This window comes from Oncorhynchus gorbuscha, linkage group LG26, assembly GCF_021184085.1.
Source record: "Oncorhynchus gorbuscha isolate QuinsamMale2020 ecotype Even-year linkage group LG26, OgorEven_v1.0, whole genome shotgun sequence".
Classification (NCBI taxonomy): Eukaryota; Metazoa; Chordata; class Actinopteri; order Salmoniformes; family Salmonidae; genus Oncorhynchus; species Oncorhynchus gorbuscha.
The window spans coordinates 38,593,500-38,610,665 of NC_060198.1; the positions used below are offsets into that span (position 1 = coordinate 38,593,500).

The following is a 17,166-nucleotide window of genomic DNA, read 5'->3' on the forward strand; positions in this document are numbered from 1 at the left end:
AACAGTGTGACACAGTGCAATCCCCCCCACCCCACCCCTGACTTCAGGCCGGTCTGGAAATGTGGAGCCTACCCCCCCCCCCCATCCATCTTACATGGCAATAACACCCTGCCCAAATTGGTGTTGTTTTGGAGACTCCACGGCAGGTTTGTCTCAGAGGACTTTTTTCCACTACAGGTTATTGTTCCAGTGACACTAGTTGAAGAAAGCTGTGATCAGCTTTCTCTACTAGATCACATTGTCTATTTTATACATTTACACACAGTATTCTAATAATGTAATGACATAGTCGGCAATAATGTTTGTATTTTTGTTTTGTTTCCCCTAAACTTTCGGATTACAACCAGGGGCTGGTTGTATTTAAACTGCTCTCCAACTTTAACGATGGTTGGTACTCGATTTCAAAGGACTGTTTAGAAATCTGATACAACCCTCCAGCAAAGCCTACCTTTTTCACCCACATCTCCCATGGTCTGTTTCTAAATCACTCTGCTGAAGCAGTGTAAACAAACGTCAGTTTGCCCTCTGATATTGAGAGGCAAGACAAGCGGCAGTCCTCCACTATGACAACACGGCCTCAGACAGACGATGTCATCCGTCTTACCTCACTCGCCATCCATCACTGTGCCGGAGTCGACATGTCTGACAGTCCCACTCTCGCTGTTCTAACTGGCACAGGCATCCACATCTGTCACATTTTCCTCCAGGCTTACTTTATTACACCACATGACCCCCCCCCCCCCTTGCATTCATGGACACCTGGAGGGCAAGCATGCAGAGAGAAAATATATTGATTAGTCCCAGTATCTGATGTCATCTTGGTTCCATAAACACTTCTTCCACTGCTGCGTCAGCTACCTGTACACTCTTAGAAAAAAGGTGCTATCTAGAAAAGGGTTCTTTGGCTGTCCCCATAGGGTAGCCCTTTGAAGAACCCCTTTTGGTTCCAGGTAGAACCCTATTGGGTTCCATGTAGAACCCTTTCCCCAGAGGGTTCTACATGGAACCAAAATAGTTTTAACTGGAACCATAAAAGGTTCTAATTGGAACCGAAAAGGGTTATCCTATGGGGACAGCTGAAGAACCCTTCTGGAAACCTTTTTCTAAGAGTGTATAGAGTATGTCTTGTCCTGAAACTGGGATTCTACAGCCACAAAATGCAACAAGCTGGCAGCTGTGACAACTCCCCAGCTATCTGATATCATGTATTGATACATGAATAGAGAGCCATTAAGGTGGATGTACACATCGACTGGTTGATCGACAAGATAAACAGACAAGATAGATAGATTCATGAATATGCAGACAGTCAGACAAACAGGTTGGTCCCACAATCAGATACAAATTGGGGAGTGAAATCGGTCCATACAATCCACTGTGTTATGACAGGGAAGACCTTGTTGGAAGGTCTTCCCTCGTGAGCTGCTACCACCCACAGGCAGGGATCTCCCTCTACTGTCAAACTGAGTTAGGGTTAGTCCAGCTGTATCGAATTAAATACAGAAAGCAGACAGAAGGTGCCAGGGCAGTGTTCGTCTTTCAGATCTGCCCATCATTTGTATAAGTATAACTCTTCTAAATCTCTGACTCTTAGATCCCAGTCTAATTCGGTTAAGAGGGAGAGCAACCATTGATAGACTCTCAGGGCATTAAAGTCTACATACTGCATCAAACAGGTACTTATATGATATTAGCTGAGAACACAGCATATTGCACTGCAACCTTATAACACTGCATGTTTTCACCATGTTTCATACCGCTAAAAAAAGACCAGAAGACCCAGACCTGTCTTGTTGTAGCATTGTCAATAACAGGGGCTGAAGAGATTTTTGACTGGGCATTTCACTCTGTCTTGATATTTGTTAAGAACTCTCATCCTGGGCAACAAGTGATTTTGCCAAACCTTTCTTGCATGGGCAGCCTGTGTACAAAATGTGTTCATGAAAAAAAAAGATTAAAAAGAGGATCCCTTGACCAATGCACATAAAAACTCACAAACCCACTTGCACCGGGAGAGGCCCGCTCCGATAAATCAGCGACGCACCAAGAACAAGGGCCGGTGCCGGCAGACCTGTGTGCAACAGGACATCTCTATCGGTGAATTTCACAGGTCATTACTCTGGCTCCAGCCATCGCAGCCTCCAGTGGCTCTAGAGACGGCCAGCTTGTTCTCAGAGACAACAGCTTACTGGGCTTTGTGCTGGCTAAACAAGCGTGTCTGTCTCACAGCGGTAGATTCATGTGTAGATAGAGGGCTCGCTCCTTAGGGAAACCTGTAGAGGAGCCATCCATCAACCTTTGGAGGCCATTACAAAATAACAAAATCAAAAGGAGGGCCCACTGATCTCTGTTTTCCAGTGCAGGAGAGAGAACAGAAGAAGGGGGAGTATCTCCCAGAGTTATCCACATAATGTTCCAGTCACAATTCAATAGACAGAGGTGGAAGAGTTACTGTTATGGGGGGAAGTAACAGTGGCCGCTTTGACCAAAGAGAGGGAAATTATTCCACCAATGCCCTAATGAGCACATGAACACTGTTTAGCGTGCTCTGACGGAGTCGAAGCCTGAGCTGATGGCGGAGGTGTAAAATTCATCAGTAACAGACCACCCTTTCTTACACAGCTGAAATAAAATGGCTCTGCATTTATATATTTGGGGGGGCCTATGACATTAGTCCATCTAGGCTACAGTCTCAGGGCAATCTTGATGACTTGTGTGTAGCAATCATGGTGTGGATTACTTTAGAGGAGGAAAGGTAATACAAACAGCTTCTGACATTTGCTTCAAGCTGGTCGATCAAACACGAACCCCACCGGGAGAACATTTTCTTTCCATTGCTTGTGCAAAGTTGTTTAGGAAAGGAGATCAGGACGTGACGACTCAGCGGACCTGAGAACACACAGCTTCACAGAGGTGCCAGGTTGTAATTAACACTTTGCAGATTGCGTTTACAGGACTGACATGGGCTGTCCCACTTTTATTACCCCCTGGGCTTTACTCTTGCCTTCCAGGGGGAAAACATTCTCTGCTTGATGGTGTCCTGTGTGAAAACTCTGGACAGGTTGGATGGTGTTGCTGGCGCAAGTCAACTGATTCTCATTAACACTAATTTCTCTTAGGCAAGGATCATGAGAATATCACTGGCACACTCTCTACCAGATCCACAGTTCTAATTGGATATCAACTCACACTGAGGGGAGACACTGGAGTTTTACAACCTTTATCTATTTTTATCTCCTTATCTGTGGTCCTGATTAGTTTATTTGGCCTCATGCTGTCATTCTAACAGACTTGTTAGAGCAATCCATGTCTTGGCAGTGGGTAGGCAGGCGGGCAGCTTGGAGGCTGGAGGAAGTGCTTATATTGCAGTGTAATAATTTTCATGCAGCTCGTAATTTTCCCTCCGGAATACGCACAGACAGACAGACAGACAGACAGACAGACAGACAGACAGACAGACAGACAGACAGACAGACAGACAGACAGACAGACAGACAGACAGACAGACAGACAGACAGACAGACAGACAGACAGACAGACAGACAGACAGACAGACAGACAGACAGACAGACAGACAGACAGACAGACAGACAGACAGACAGACAGACAGACAGACAGACAGACAGACAGACAGACAGACAGACAGACAGACAGACAGACAGACAGACAGACAGACAGACAGACAGACAGACAGACAGACAGACAGACAGACAGACAGACAGACAGACAGACAGACAGACAGACAGACAGACAGACAGACAGACAGACAGACAGACAGACAGACACCACCACACACACACACACTGGGCTTCAAAGTTAACATTCCAGCTTAATAAAGAGGCCGGTGTAAATCTACAAATACGCTCGGCATACTGACCTGATAGTGTGAGATTCACCTCATTCAGCTCTCCTCAAACAAGCTACTCAGTCTGGAGTTCCTAAACCTGGGAGCAAACACAACACTAAAGACAGACTAATGAAAGTCTCCGACGCCATGCAGGGGATCTATGACTGCCACACACACACACACATCCTGTCCTGTTGATTGGGCCAGTAAGACATTGTTGGGGAGTGTGAGGTGTGCCTCTTGGAAACACTAAATTAATGTGCCCCACTGAGCCCTCACTAGGGAGGCTGATGGAGTGAGCTAACAGGGTTTTGCACCATCAGAGAGAAACAGATCAGTCACTAAAATGAGGGCACATTATACTCAGTACTAGTTTTTGCTACATGACATGACTTCCTCAATACACTATAGTCTTGGTCATGTGGCCCATAGCCTACTAAAGCATTTTAACATGTCTCTTAAAAAATGGGCCTTACCGTAGCGTCAAATCCTAACTTTCGATACACCGATAAAAGTGGAACTGTTGCACAATCATCTACTGTTGCCAATGGGTAAAAGGTGTGGTTATTTGAAAATAACACTTCTGTAATGAGTATAAAAGAATGATACTTGTGAGTATGAAAGTTAAAAGTTATGATTTGGCGAAGAAAGTTAAGAGAGGAACGATTGGAGAGGAACGTTTCAAGGATGCACATTGACAGAGAGAATGTCAGGTTTAAATGAGGAGCATTCTGAGATGAGGAGCTGTGGGAATACCATCTGCTTTGATGTAGGCCACTAGATGGCATATATGCATTAAAATAATGAGCACTTCAGAGAAGTAAGAAAGAGCAGTGAGTAAGATTGCCTCATTAATGATGCAGAAATCATGATAAATCCTGAAATCCTAACTTCTTTCTGATGACCTGACCAGGACAACACCCTTACTGACTAAAGATGCATTCGGATAGAAGTAGACAATAAAACAATCCTTCTATCATATTGTAAAACTGATTAGAAGACATCCTAGATTCCATTTTCCAGTGAAATACCATTGAGTCTAGTACCGACTTTCAACTATAGCAAAAACTACTGGGCTGAATCTGAGAAGCTATAGATCAGAACACTGGGACTGTTCCGTCTTAATGGGGAAAAGCCTGCCTGGATTTCACATCCACCTCACAAAGCCACGCTGCTGTCTTAAACACTTCACACTGAATTAGATTGAAGTGAAAACCCACTGTTCGGAAAGAGGGGTGCATCTTTCCACTCCAGGCCTGGGTGATAAATCTAAAGCCCTCCCTCGTCTGCTCCCTGCTTCTCTTGCTCCTCTCTTTTTATAAGCCTTCTACTTCTCCCCCTGTTCAAGCATTTACTGCAACGATAACTGTGATGATAAAGAACACCTTTTTTCAAAGTATCCTCACTTTTCTCTCTTTCAGAAGTTGGTCTACTGCCCTGAATGAGCTCTTGATACTGTTAACAACATTCTTATTGTGCTAAAGCAAACCAGACAAATTGTTTGTGCAATGATCTAATCATACACCGAAACCCTCATGAATCTATAACTTGACATGAGATATAAATGAGTGGCATGACTGACAAACTCCCTCCATTGTTAATGAACTCTAAAAGAGTTCGGTCCAGGACAGCAGTGACATTTATAATGATGTCAGCTAAGTCAATGCACGCTGACTTATTACCTTGCAGTTCTATACACATGAATAAGCCCCGAGTGTCACAATGACTTACAAATTGGAAATAGGTAACAAACAGGAGCCTGATTGGCATGACAACAGTGGAAGCCATGCAGATTTTCTATTGGATTAGTGCAAACCTTGAACACTGTCCATTGGTCAAGCAGGAAGCCCACAGGCTTCTCTTTCACTGAGCCAGAAACCCATTTGGTCTTAAATCTGACTTGGTACGAAAGTAATGGTACATAAACATTTGCTGAGTTTGCCAAACCAATTGAACAGATCAATGGGAGTATTCTTATGAAAGCTTTAGATAAAATGATGAACTTATTTTCAGAACGATATGTCATCATTCATGAGAATCAAGCCTTTTCTGAGGTAATGTGACCTATTTCAACGACTGGTTGATCTTAACCACATGAGAACAGTGTTCACAAAGTTTTGTCCTGAAAGTCAAAGACCGACCTGCCTGATTCTCAAAGACAATCCAGTCCAACTTTTGTATCTGATCAAAGTCAGCAAGGCCTCTCTCAATGCACTATACAACAGTGTGGCAAATCGATAAATGAACCTGAGAGTGACGGTTGGCTTCGTAACGCACCGTGTCAGAATGATAGCTTTCTGCAGAGACTTGGCATGCACACAGGAGTGGGTAAACTTGAATGTGGTGGGGTTCGGGACGTGCCACAGAGGGGATGGTTAGGGGGAACAGGGAGACACAGGAGAGGAATGATGGACGGCTCACACGCCAGCCATTGTGAGAAAATTATAGCGAGGTGCCGCCAACTGAGGCAGCATGGCGGCTGGCCAAAGGCCCGGGAGAACAAAGGCCCAGGATCCCTGTGTGTGAGTGAGCGCCGGCCTGCCCACAGAGCCTCAAACGTTCATATTTACATGCGACGCTGAAGAGTTAATTGTAGTGAATTCCTGCGCTGGGTGAAAAGTGGGGGCTGTTGTGTTTTATTTTACATAACAAACACGTTGTTTTTAAGCTCCCTTTTTTGCTTCCAAGGCTCTCTGAAAGAAAAAATGCAAAGAGTATTTGAGCACTTGTTATTCAAGAGGTTGATTGCAACTTCGATATAATGCACCCAAGGCAAAAAAACAACCTTGTAATTAATCACTCAAATTGTGAAAAATGTGTTGTGATTCAGTGGAGAATATAAAAAGTGTGCTGAAAACTATGTTTATAATACAGCAGACCAAGATTTGGAGAATGGAATTCTTAGAACCTTGGGGGGGGGAGATAGGGAAACAAACAACTAATTGAAGTTTACATTTCATGAATGTGTTTGGCATGTGTTGAGGTAACTCTGGTGCTCCGCAAAAGTGAACGTTTTAGGTTTGATACTAATCAGCAGTGGCTCCTTGGGGAAAACATTCATTCTCCATACATTCCTCAGATTATACTGTGATAATGGAAAATAATTTCTATTTGATTCATAAGTTCACAGAAATGTTGCTGCTGGACATGTTTTCAATAGCTGGAGGGCTAGGGGGCCCTTTAACAAACCTCGTCTTCACAGTGGTTGATGGACAAAGGCCAAAATGTGTCAGGGTTGCTACGGTTCCTGATCTTTCGTAAACGAGCAGTGCCCTCTCGCCTCAGACTTGACTATGCTATTCCTAGCACATCAAAGTAGAGCTGACCTTGCATACCAGATGAGGTTTGGATTAATGGGTTTGGGATATCAAATCCACCACTTCACCCCCATGAACCATTAAAACCAAGTCAAAGACATTCACAGAGGAAAAAATGCAAAAAAATCAACATCAACCTGTCCACGTGTCTCATCCGAACACCGTGACCAAGACAGGGCTAAGCAACAAGAGAGGATATTTCAAAAGCCTCCAATTATCTGATGTGTGGGAGCGTACAATGAAATATGCCATAGGCCAAAAGGCATCCTTTACAGAACAAATAAAATTTTTGACAGGATAGGTCAGCCTTTCAAAGCATTCCACTGAAAAATGCAGTTCATCGTAAGTCATAAGTCAATTAGACCATTTTAAGTTAACGGGTGTTAATGTTTTAATCACCAATTGCATGTACAAGTAAAAAACAGGGAACCAGATTCAAATTGATGAATTTGCCCTGCTGTACAGTAAGCAGGCATCCAACTGTTCTCCTCCGCCAGTGAACACCTGTCTTTATACAGAGTAGGTTTGATTTCCAGAGGCCTTTAATACTAGCTCAGCTGGGCATCTGGGCTGCCATTGAGCAAGGCCTTAATATTTCACCATATTGACAGATGTGTGCAAAAGATGTGTGCAAAATACACTGACAGACTGGAGATGAGCTGCATCTGAGACAGGATAGGTCAAATAAGATGTACACTAGCATTCAAAAGTTTGGGTTCACTTAGAAATGTCCTTGTTTTTGAAAGAAAAGCACATTTTTGGTCCATTAAAATAACATCATATTGATCAGAAATACATTGTAGACATTGTTAATGTTGTAAATGATAACTGTAGGTGGAAAAGGCAGATTTTTTTATGGAATATCTACATAGGAGTACAGAGGCCCATTATCAGCAACCATCCCTCCTGTGTTCCAATGGCACATTGTGTTAGCTAATCCAAGTTTATCATTTTAAAAGGCTAATTGATCATTAGAAAACCCTTTTGCAATTATGTTAGCACAGCTGAAAACTGTTGCCCTTATTAAAGAAGCAATAAAACTGTCCTTTCTTAGACTAGTTGAGTATCTGGAGCATCACCATTTGTGGGTTCGATTACAGACTCAAAATGGCCAGAAACAAAGTACTTTCTTCTGAAACTCGTCAAGTCTATTCTGGTTCTGAGAAATGAAGTCTATTGTATGCGAGAAATTGCCAAGAAACTGAAGATCTCGTACAACGCTGTGTACTACTCCTTTTACAGAACAGTGCATACTGGCTCTAACCAGAATAGAAAGAGGAGTGGGAGGCCCCGGTGCACAACTGAGCAAGTGGACAAGTACATTAGAGTGTCTAGTTTGAGAAAGACACCTCACAAGTCCTCAACTGGCAGCTTTATTAAATTGTACCCGCAAAACACCAGTCTTAAAGTCGACAGTGAAGAGGCGACTCCGGGATGCTGGCCTTCTAGGCAGAGTTGCAAAGAAAAAGCCATACCTTAGATTGGCCAATAAAAATAAAATATTAAGCTGGGCAAAAGAACACAGACAGTGGACAGAGGAAAATTGGAAAAGAGTGTTATGGACAGACGAATCTAAGTTTGAGATTTTCGGATCACAAAGAAGAACATTCGTGAGACGCAGAAAATATTAAAAGATGCTGGAGGAGTGCTTGACGCCATCTGTCAAAGCATTGTGGAGGCAATGTGATGGTCTGGGGGTGCCTTGGTGTTGCTAAAGTGGGAGATTTGTACAGGGTAAAAGGGACCTTGAAGAAGGTCTGCAAGGCTGTAATTGCCGCAAATGGAGGATTCTTTGACGAAAGCAAAGTTTGAAGGACACAATTATTATTTCAATTAAAAATCATTATTTATAACCTTGTCAACGTCTTGACTATATTTCCTATTCCGTTTGCAACTCATTTCATGTATGTTTTTAATGGAAAACAAGGACATTTCTAAGTGACCCCAAACATTTGAACGATAGTGTATTTAATAATACAAACTTATTGTCCTGTGCGGTTTAACCAGTATATGACTACAATTTAGACTACAGTATACGCTGAGCTGAGAGTGATACGACTACAATGTATTATTAAATGATGTCAGGGATGTAGACCAAGCCCTAGGCTGACTATAATACATTTACAACTATGACAAGACAATGTATTATTAAATGATGACAGGGATGTAGACCAAGCCCTAGGCTGACTATAATACATTTACAACTATGACAAGACAATGTATTATTAAATGATGACAGGGATGTAGACCAAGCCCTAGGCTGACTATAATACATTTACAACTATGACAAGACAATGTATTATTAAATGATGACAGGGATGTAGACCAAGCCCTAGGCTGACTATAATACATTTACAACTATGACAAGTTCTGAATGATTCATTTTGTACATGAATTCCATAGTTATAACATATTATATAAGGCCAAATGGATGACAAAAGACAGTAGTTGCCACCATATCACCATGCGACCACAGGTTTAAATAAATGTACATGGATGCCTTTCATTCTTATAAGCTGAAACATGTTTCAGGTATACTATTTCAAAAAGCTCTCACTGCTACTTTGAAGGTGATGGACGGTTGAATAAACGGGTGTAATTTTGAATCAAGACCAAAGCATTTCAGAGATGTGTAAACCCTTTGATGATCTCTGATGCCAGCTCCAACACCTTCTTCCAAAGAGTTCTGAAAGAAGTCAAGGAACACAGGCTTCGCCAACATTTGAGTCTTTACAACTGATCTCTAACTTCCATCATTCATCTGATAGGTGTAATAGTATTGTATGTGAAGTGAATCTTGGCTTGGAATTTTTCATTACAGAAGAATGATATGCTGCCCATGCATGTACATCAAAGCAATACAACTCCTTTTATGTCCTCAAAAAAGGTCAAAGTGTAGATCAACAAAGCTTTGAACTTTGTGGCAATTATTAAATATATTTGTTGTGAGTTAGTGATAATTTAAATTTGAACCAAGAATGTATGTCATCTCATGTTGAAAAAGGATATGATTTGACTGAATGCATAGTCCTCCTATGGGAAAAGTAATCAAACAAAAGCATAATTCACCTTATTGCTCTTATGCACCTATCAAAAAGATAAGAAATGTTGATGTCAAAATGATAATAATTTATGGACCAGCCAACCTTCATTTTAACGATACAGCTAGAATTTAGCGTAATCTTTTCTCAATTAGTGAGTCACTCAATAAATGATCAATCCAGTTTTCCTATACATCAGGCATAAACGAGCTTAGTCTGTTAATCATAACTGTATTATGGTTGGCATACTTATCTAGGAGATGCTGCTTTGATTAGGCAACTATCTGAAACCTTTAGGGGAATTTAATCAGCCACAACTTTTGGCTCAAATGTGTCTGCAACAACAACAAAGAAGTTGATTAAGGAAAGAAAAAGAAAGAAAAGCAATAAAAAGAACCCATAGCTAAAAATATCATTAAGTTTATGGATTGCTGGTGGCTAAAAGCATTACATTGTTGTATATCTCAGACTTCAGAGATCTCTGGCCATGGAGCCTGGGTCTTTTGAGGCACAGCATGCTGTGTTGAGGAAGGGAGCACTAAAAGCCAGCTCACAGTGACAGGGGGCATTAGCTGCCCTGCATCCTCCAGTCTGCAGCTGTTATTAGCAGGCACCAAGCTCTCTGTCAACACTTATTACTCCACACACAAATCTTCTGACCAGCGTCAGCACTTTCCTACAGCTCTAAGACAACCAGAGGAAAGAAAAAGATGTGCAGTTGAATATAAAAATCTTACCCCAAAGTGATGACATGTGGTTGGTCAAGTGAATCAGAGTGAAATTACATTGTAAAAGGAAATGGTCTATATTACACAATGAGGAAATATTTGGGGAGAAAAATCATGTATATATGTTTTACACTTTTCATTACAGATGTAGGATCTTCATTTGATCACTCTTTTGTCAATGAGAATTTTCCTGCAAGGCAGGAAATACAAACTTGTAGTGTATTTTTGTTTTAAAATGGCTTCTAAAGTTTGTAATTTCCACCTAGAAATGTCAGACTTGATTTTTACTATAACAAAAAAATGTATCAACCCCTACAAAAATATTATTGAATTATAATCCACATAATAATTCACATTTCGTGTTGCTGGCGGAGTATTTTCCTACTGTAGGAGACTGGCACATCCTACATCTGTAAATGTGTAGCAAAATAGAAAGACTGTAAAGGCTATGTAGACTTGATGCGTTTGCTTTGTTCTGTCGCTGTGTACCGTGCTCGACAATGTCTTACACTGACCCTTTCAGTATTAAATACATATTAATTATAAAGTGTTGGAATATAATAGAACAAATAAGTATATTTGATACCTACTTTCTGAGTAAAAGTACAATTAGTTTATTCATATTTAACAACTTTTCCAGGCCAGCTGTTACTGAGTAGACGCTGTAATCCTGCCGTCTACTTAAATACCCCACAATGACACACAAAACCTGAAATAGGTGGTCACTTTACATAGCTTGTAAACTGAGGCTTGACAGTCATAGACATTATAACCATATGAGATTACATTCCATGGAAAAGTCAAATGGGTCTGTGTCAGTCAAATTCTTCATTGTTCATTGATGATATACTGTGTATGATCCTGCATCTGGAGCTCTATCTCTATGTTGATTCAGCCCAGATTGTGTAGATATGAGAACCCTTGACTAAAAATCAAAGCCACTGCATATCCACATTATGGATTCTATTCACTCATAAGTAAACCTCAGTGAAATTGGGTAAAAAATTATGGTAGCGTTCCCCTGCTCAGACATTGCACACATCAACCAATGGTTGCAAGCCACGTCATCGACTGTGCCTTTGGGCACCAGATTGCTATAACATATGCACTGGTGTAGAGGAAACACCCACTGCCCTCACAAGCTATGGGGACCCATGCGCACCTATGTCCACATTTTAAATTTTTTTTTAATAAATCATTTTGACAGTAACCCTCTTTTTAAATGTCCAAATGTAGCAAGTGAAGTGTTTGTGTTGTCCAATCTACATGGTAGCAGGTGAGACAGACAGACAATATAGTTGTTGTGCATCTAATTAGGCTATTTCTTAGTGGCGCCGGCGGCAGCCCGCCTTCCTCCTCACCTAATTGGCAATCAAGTTAAAAAATGTAGGTGAATCAGGTCGGACTCGGATGGAGAGTGAGTGCGTTGTTCAAGATGGATAAACATAAGGCAAGACCAAGTGGTCCACAAAAAAAGATGCAAAAAAATCCTTATCTGATCAAGCTGTGCCAAATTACCCATGATAACCACATCAGCAAAGCAACCACCTCATCCTCCACTGACGAAACACCATGGCAGCAGCGAGCACAAGCAGCCTTCCAGTCCCGACAGAGACCTCACTGTCGGGCCCGACAATGAAAGAGGCCTGGCTCCTCCTCTTCTTCCTCCCCTCGAGAATAATGACAGTTCCTCTAGTGAGAGTGCCGGCCCTCCTCCTCCTCTCTAGAAAACCAAGCGGATGACTGCCAGAGACCAAGCGGCCTCATGATAGCGACCCACCTTCTGTGAACACTGGTAAGCCTATGAGTGATGAGATGGATAGCCCCGACAGTGTGGAGTCTGAGTTCTAATGTGTAATATAAATAGGCTACCAGCTAAATACTGTATATTGCTATGAATAGGCTAGAAGGCTAGACTGCATTGTCTGCATAATGAAACAATCCCTAATAAGCTATTGTTTTGATGGTGTACTGATTGTATTATTATTTCCAATAATAGACTGGTTTTATGCTGCACAAACTTTATATCCAAGCTGTGAGAGAGCACAAGGATGGCTAAGGTAGGCTATTGCCTACAGGACATTTGTATATATGCTGTTGCATCGGAAATGTATTTCACAATCTGCAGTGTTTGAATTTCCCACTTTAATTACTGAACAAGTAAATACATTATTGGCGCCAGCCAGCATCCTAAATAGCAGCATTGCGACACTGTAGGCCTATAGATTCGTGGAACAAACTATAGACTTAACATGAGAAAATGACCGAATAAAACATGTATTCATTAAAGCAAAACTATAGGCTACTATAAGCACTAACATTACATCATCTGAAAGCCTATCGATAAGCAGTCGCAAAGATTTAGCCATTTCAGAACCGCGGACTGCGATCGCTGATACCTAAAATACCTACCCAGGCACTGTAAAATCTGGCATGCGTCCAACAGTGTGCAACTGAAGCCCGCAATTCGGGTCGTTCCTGTCGCCCCCCAGCTTGCTTGTTAGAAACACTGTCTGCTAGTTCGTGACACTGTGTGCTAGTTTGCTAGTAAATTAGCACACTGTGTTGCCCCTGCCTCCCGCCTGCTGTGAACTGGAGAAAACTGGGGGGAAAGGACACTGTCTACCGGTATTGTATAGCCTACCGCTAGCTACTCCGGTACATAGCAGGCGGGGGCGACACAGTATGCTTCGCTAGCCCGCCTTCCGCCTGCTGTGTACCGGAGTACTCTTTAGGACTAGCTGGCTAAGATGGCACACAGTGTCCTTCGCTATCGCCTGCCGAACACCTGCCCTCGCCATTGTCCCCTTTGGCCTCTTCTTCTTCTCTGGGGTTTATCAGCGGTTGCATTACCGCCATCTACTGTACTGGAACGTTCTTGCCTCCCGCATATGTACTGGAATCATAGATTAAAATGTACCAGTAGAAGTATAGTATAAATAGGGGTTTCTGCGGGCTGCAGTTGCGCGGTTGCACCCTTCTCCATATCTCGGCAAAGCCTGGGCACAGGAACGCGGCCCTTGAATCTGAGGAGTACATTTAGAAACATCATAACCTGGTCATCAGGTGACATCATTCTAATGTGTTGCGCCTCAAATGAATTACAAATTAAATGCAAATAAACTACAGTCGTCACATTATCTGACTTGAGACAATGGGTCAACCTGGTGTGTGTTTGTATGCAATTTCTGGTATAACAAGCATAGACGGTGGACTTCTGTGTTTATCCTAAACTGACACAAAAATGGCGGACTGATTTTGTCTCCTAGAAGCTGAAACCTTTTTCACCTGAGTTAGTAAACTTGATGAGGAACAAAATGAAAGTAGACAAATATTATTAATCATTCCACCCTGTTTAAATTCCACAAAAACATAGACATAGAAATAACTTATATTTGTACAACTTCAGGTGGAATATTGGCCTCTGCTTACTCTGGTATCCAGCTCCATTCCAGAGCTCACTCCTGCTGTGTTCCTAATGAGGAGGTGGGTGTTGGAACTGTCAACAGCTGCTGAAACTATGGATCAATAAACCAGTGTTACTTTATCAGCATGTACATTTCTAATGGCTTCGTAAGCTGATAACTGTTTGATGGAGGACAGATGGTTTTATAATAATAATAATAATATATGCCATCTAGCAGACGCTTTTATCCAAAGCGACTTACAGTCATGTGTGCATACATTCTACGTATGGGTGGTCCCGGGGATCGAACCCACTACCCTGGCGTTACAAGCGCCATGCTCTACCAACTGAGCTACAGAAGGACCTATGGCAAGGTAATTATAGGACTGGTCACTGGTTGATAAAACAAATGTGGGAAAATATCAACTCAATTTGAGACTTTGATATAATGTCCAAGGTCACCAAGCATCTTGTTCTCATTAATATTTTAGTTTCAGAAGCAAAAAAGTAAGATTGTAGAAAAAGCACCAAACTCCCTCCATTTATCCAATAGTGTGCGTGAATTGTGCGCATTTACGCATGAATACAAACGCTTAACAATTATGACTCAGGAAATCCTCAACCCGTATCCACTCCTGGGAACCCCAAGTTTTAACAAATATAATTAACAAGTAAGTTTTGGCCCCAGCTCTATTAAAGTGTATAACTGTGTAAGTAAGTAATCAACTGAGAGCCGCCCATAGGTTACCCATGTATGACCGGTGCACGCTGCTTTACTGAGAGTCACTTGAACCAGACTGCTTAGTTGCGCAAACTACGCGAGACTCCTGAGAGTTTGGTTCAGAGTGAGTGAGTGCGCACACTGTAAACCCTAATTGTGACAGGTGGCATTACTCCATCAAAGGGTTCACGGTGTGTTGAGTTGACAGGTATAGGGGATATATATTTTTTAAGACAAAATAGAGATTTCATTATTTCAGTGACATTTTATTATATGAATATAAAGAATAAATAGCAGTTCTCTTAATTTACATGATAAATCGTTGAAATAGGCTACCGATATTCAGCTGTATATCAGCTGCAAGATAACATAATCCACATGAAATCTGAGGTCGATAGATTAGTTTTCCATAATAGAAAACAACATGTTTATAAAACGGCACCTACGCGCCATTGATCTTCAATATAAATACAGCAAATATAACCAATACTTTCCACAAATACGGTAGACTCTGGTTACACGTAATACTGACTTTTTACAATAACCTATATAATTGAATAGCACCTCATATACATAAAATACATTCCTACACTCGGTAGTGCATACAAAATTACAAAGTCATCATAATTTATTCTTGAAAACAGTCATTTCAGTTCGAGCAGGCGCATTTGCATTCGGTTATCATCGGGTATTGAACTGGTATCCAAGTACATTTGAGGCCCCCTTTCTTCTGTATACACCGCCATCTCAATATCGTAAAATGGGTCGAGTTTGCTGGTTTGCAGACCATCCCCTCTGGAACCGAACATGATCTTTTGCTTTGACAGTTTCCCACTCTCACATAACGTGGCCAAAATCTGCTGCCGAGGTCGTTCCATGTATAAATGACGGGACAGAACGAGAATGACCACAGCCACTGCTGCAGCCTCCGTTTAAGTTTTTTATTAGGTTTGTGCTTCTTGCCAAACTGTACGTCAAAATCCATTGCTTTGATTTCATTCGGCATCACTCCACTGGGCTTCTGTTGAATGTCCAAATCGTCAAGCTCATCGTTGCCAGTGTATTTATCCTGTGGTGGTGTAATAGACATCAAGCGACTATCAAAGTCCCCCAATACACTTTTCAGTTCGGTTTCATTGAGGTCCCTCTCTTTTGGGTCAAAGACAGGATCTGGGTCCTCTTTTAATTCCACAAGTGGCAAACTGTCACTCGGGATAGGACGGAGGAGGTAATAATGCTGGCATAGCCCTTCTTCTATTATAAGTCCGAGGGACAACATCAGCAAGTACATTGCTACAAAATGCTGTGATTGATCCATGTCCGTTACGCACAATAAGACAGTATTATAGGATTCAGCTAAACACGTAGGCCTAGTCTACTCTGCTGCGTACAGTTGTGCCCGGTTCTTGCGGAGTGCGCACCGGCTTGAGTTACATCCAGCCAAACTTCACTTCTTGAGTGTTGGTGTCCTTAAAAGTCAGACTGCTTACTCCATAGCAAACGATAATTGATTGAAGATGGTAAAGATGAATAGTCTCTTTCTTAAAACAAATCTAGATATAGGCAGTGATTCCCTTTTACGCACGAATTCAATATATTGTATGAAATGGCTTTGTGACTGCATCAGTGGCATCAGCGGTTCTCATTCTTGTGCGCTTTGACGCGTGATTCCAGTTTCAAGTCCTCCCCTCTGAGGATCGGCATGGTGTTTCGTTTTCTTTTGCAGGACGCTGAGAGAGTAACCTGCTCCCTCTGATATATCCTCCACGGGTTGTGATGTAATTGATATATCCATCTGAATGTGGGTTTGTTGTAGGAGATCCACCGTCACCTCCCTCAATCAAGAGGCGGGGATGGGTTAGGGAGAGGAGGGGTCCGTCAATTTGGATTCTGATCGCCCTCTGTCGGAATATCTGACTACTTCTGCTAATTTTCCATTGATAACAGAGGGGGGATATTAGCTAGAAGCGGTGAACAACAATTAGAAATGAATGTGAGAGGCCATAGCCACTACTATTTCTATCAATAGGCCAACAGCTACGGTAATATTCATTTGAGGGGTTAGCCTACTGGCTACCCTGTACAAATACTGCTGATGATAAAAAA

General features: G+C 41.9%; 1 protein-coding gene across 1 annotated transcript; it reads right to left on the reverse strand.

Moving 5' to 3' along the window:
- Positions 1–15,328: 15,328 nt before the first annotated feature.
- LOC124016321 (noggin-3-like) lies at positions 15,329–16,855 on the reverse strand. The gene has a single exon (XM_046331871.1). The coding sequence runs from the start codon at positions 16,376–16,378 to the stop codon at positions 15,710–15,712; it is 669 nt and encodes a 222-aa protein (XP_046187827.1). The 5' UTR covers positions 16,379–16,855; the 3' UTR covers positions 15,329–15,709.
- Positions 16,856–17,166: the final 311 nt, after the last annotated feature.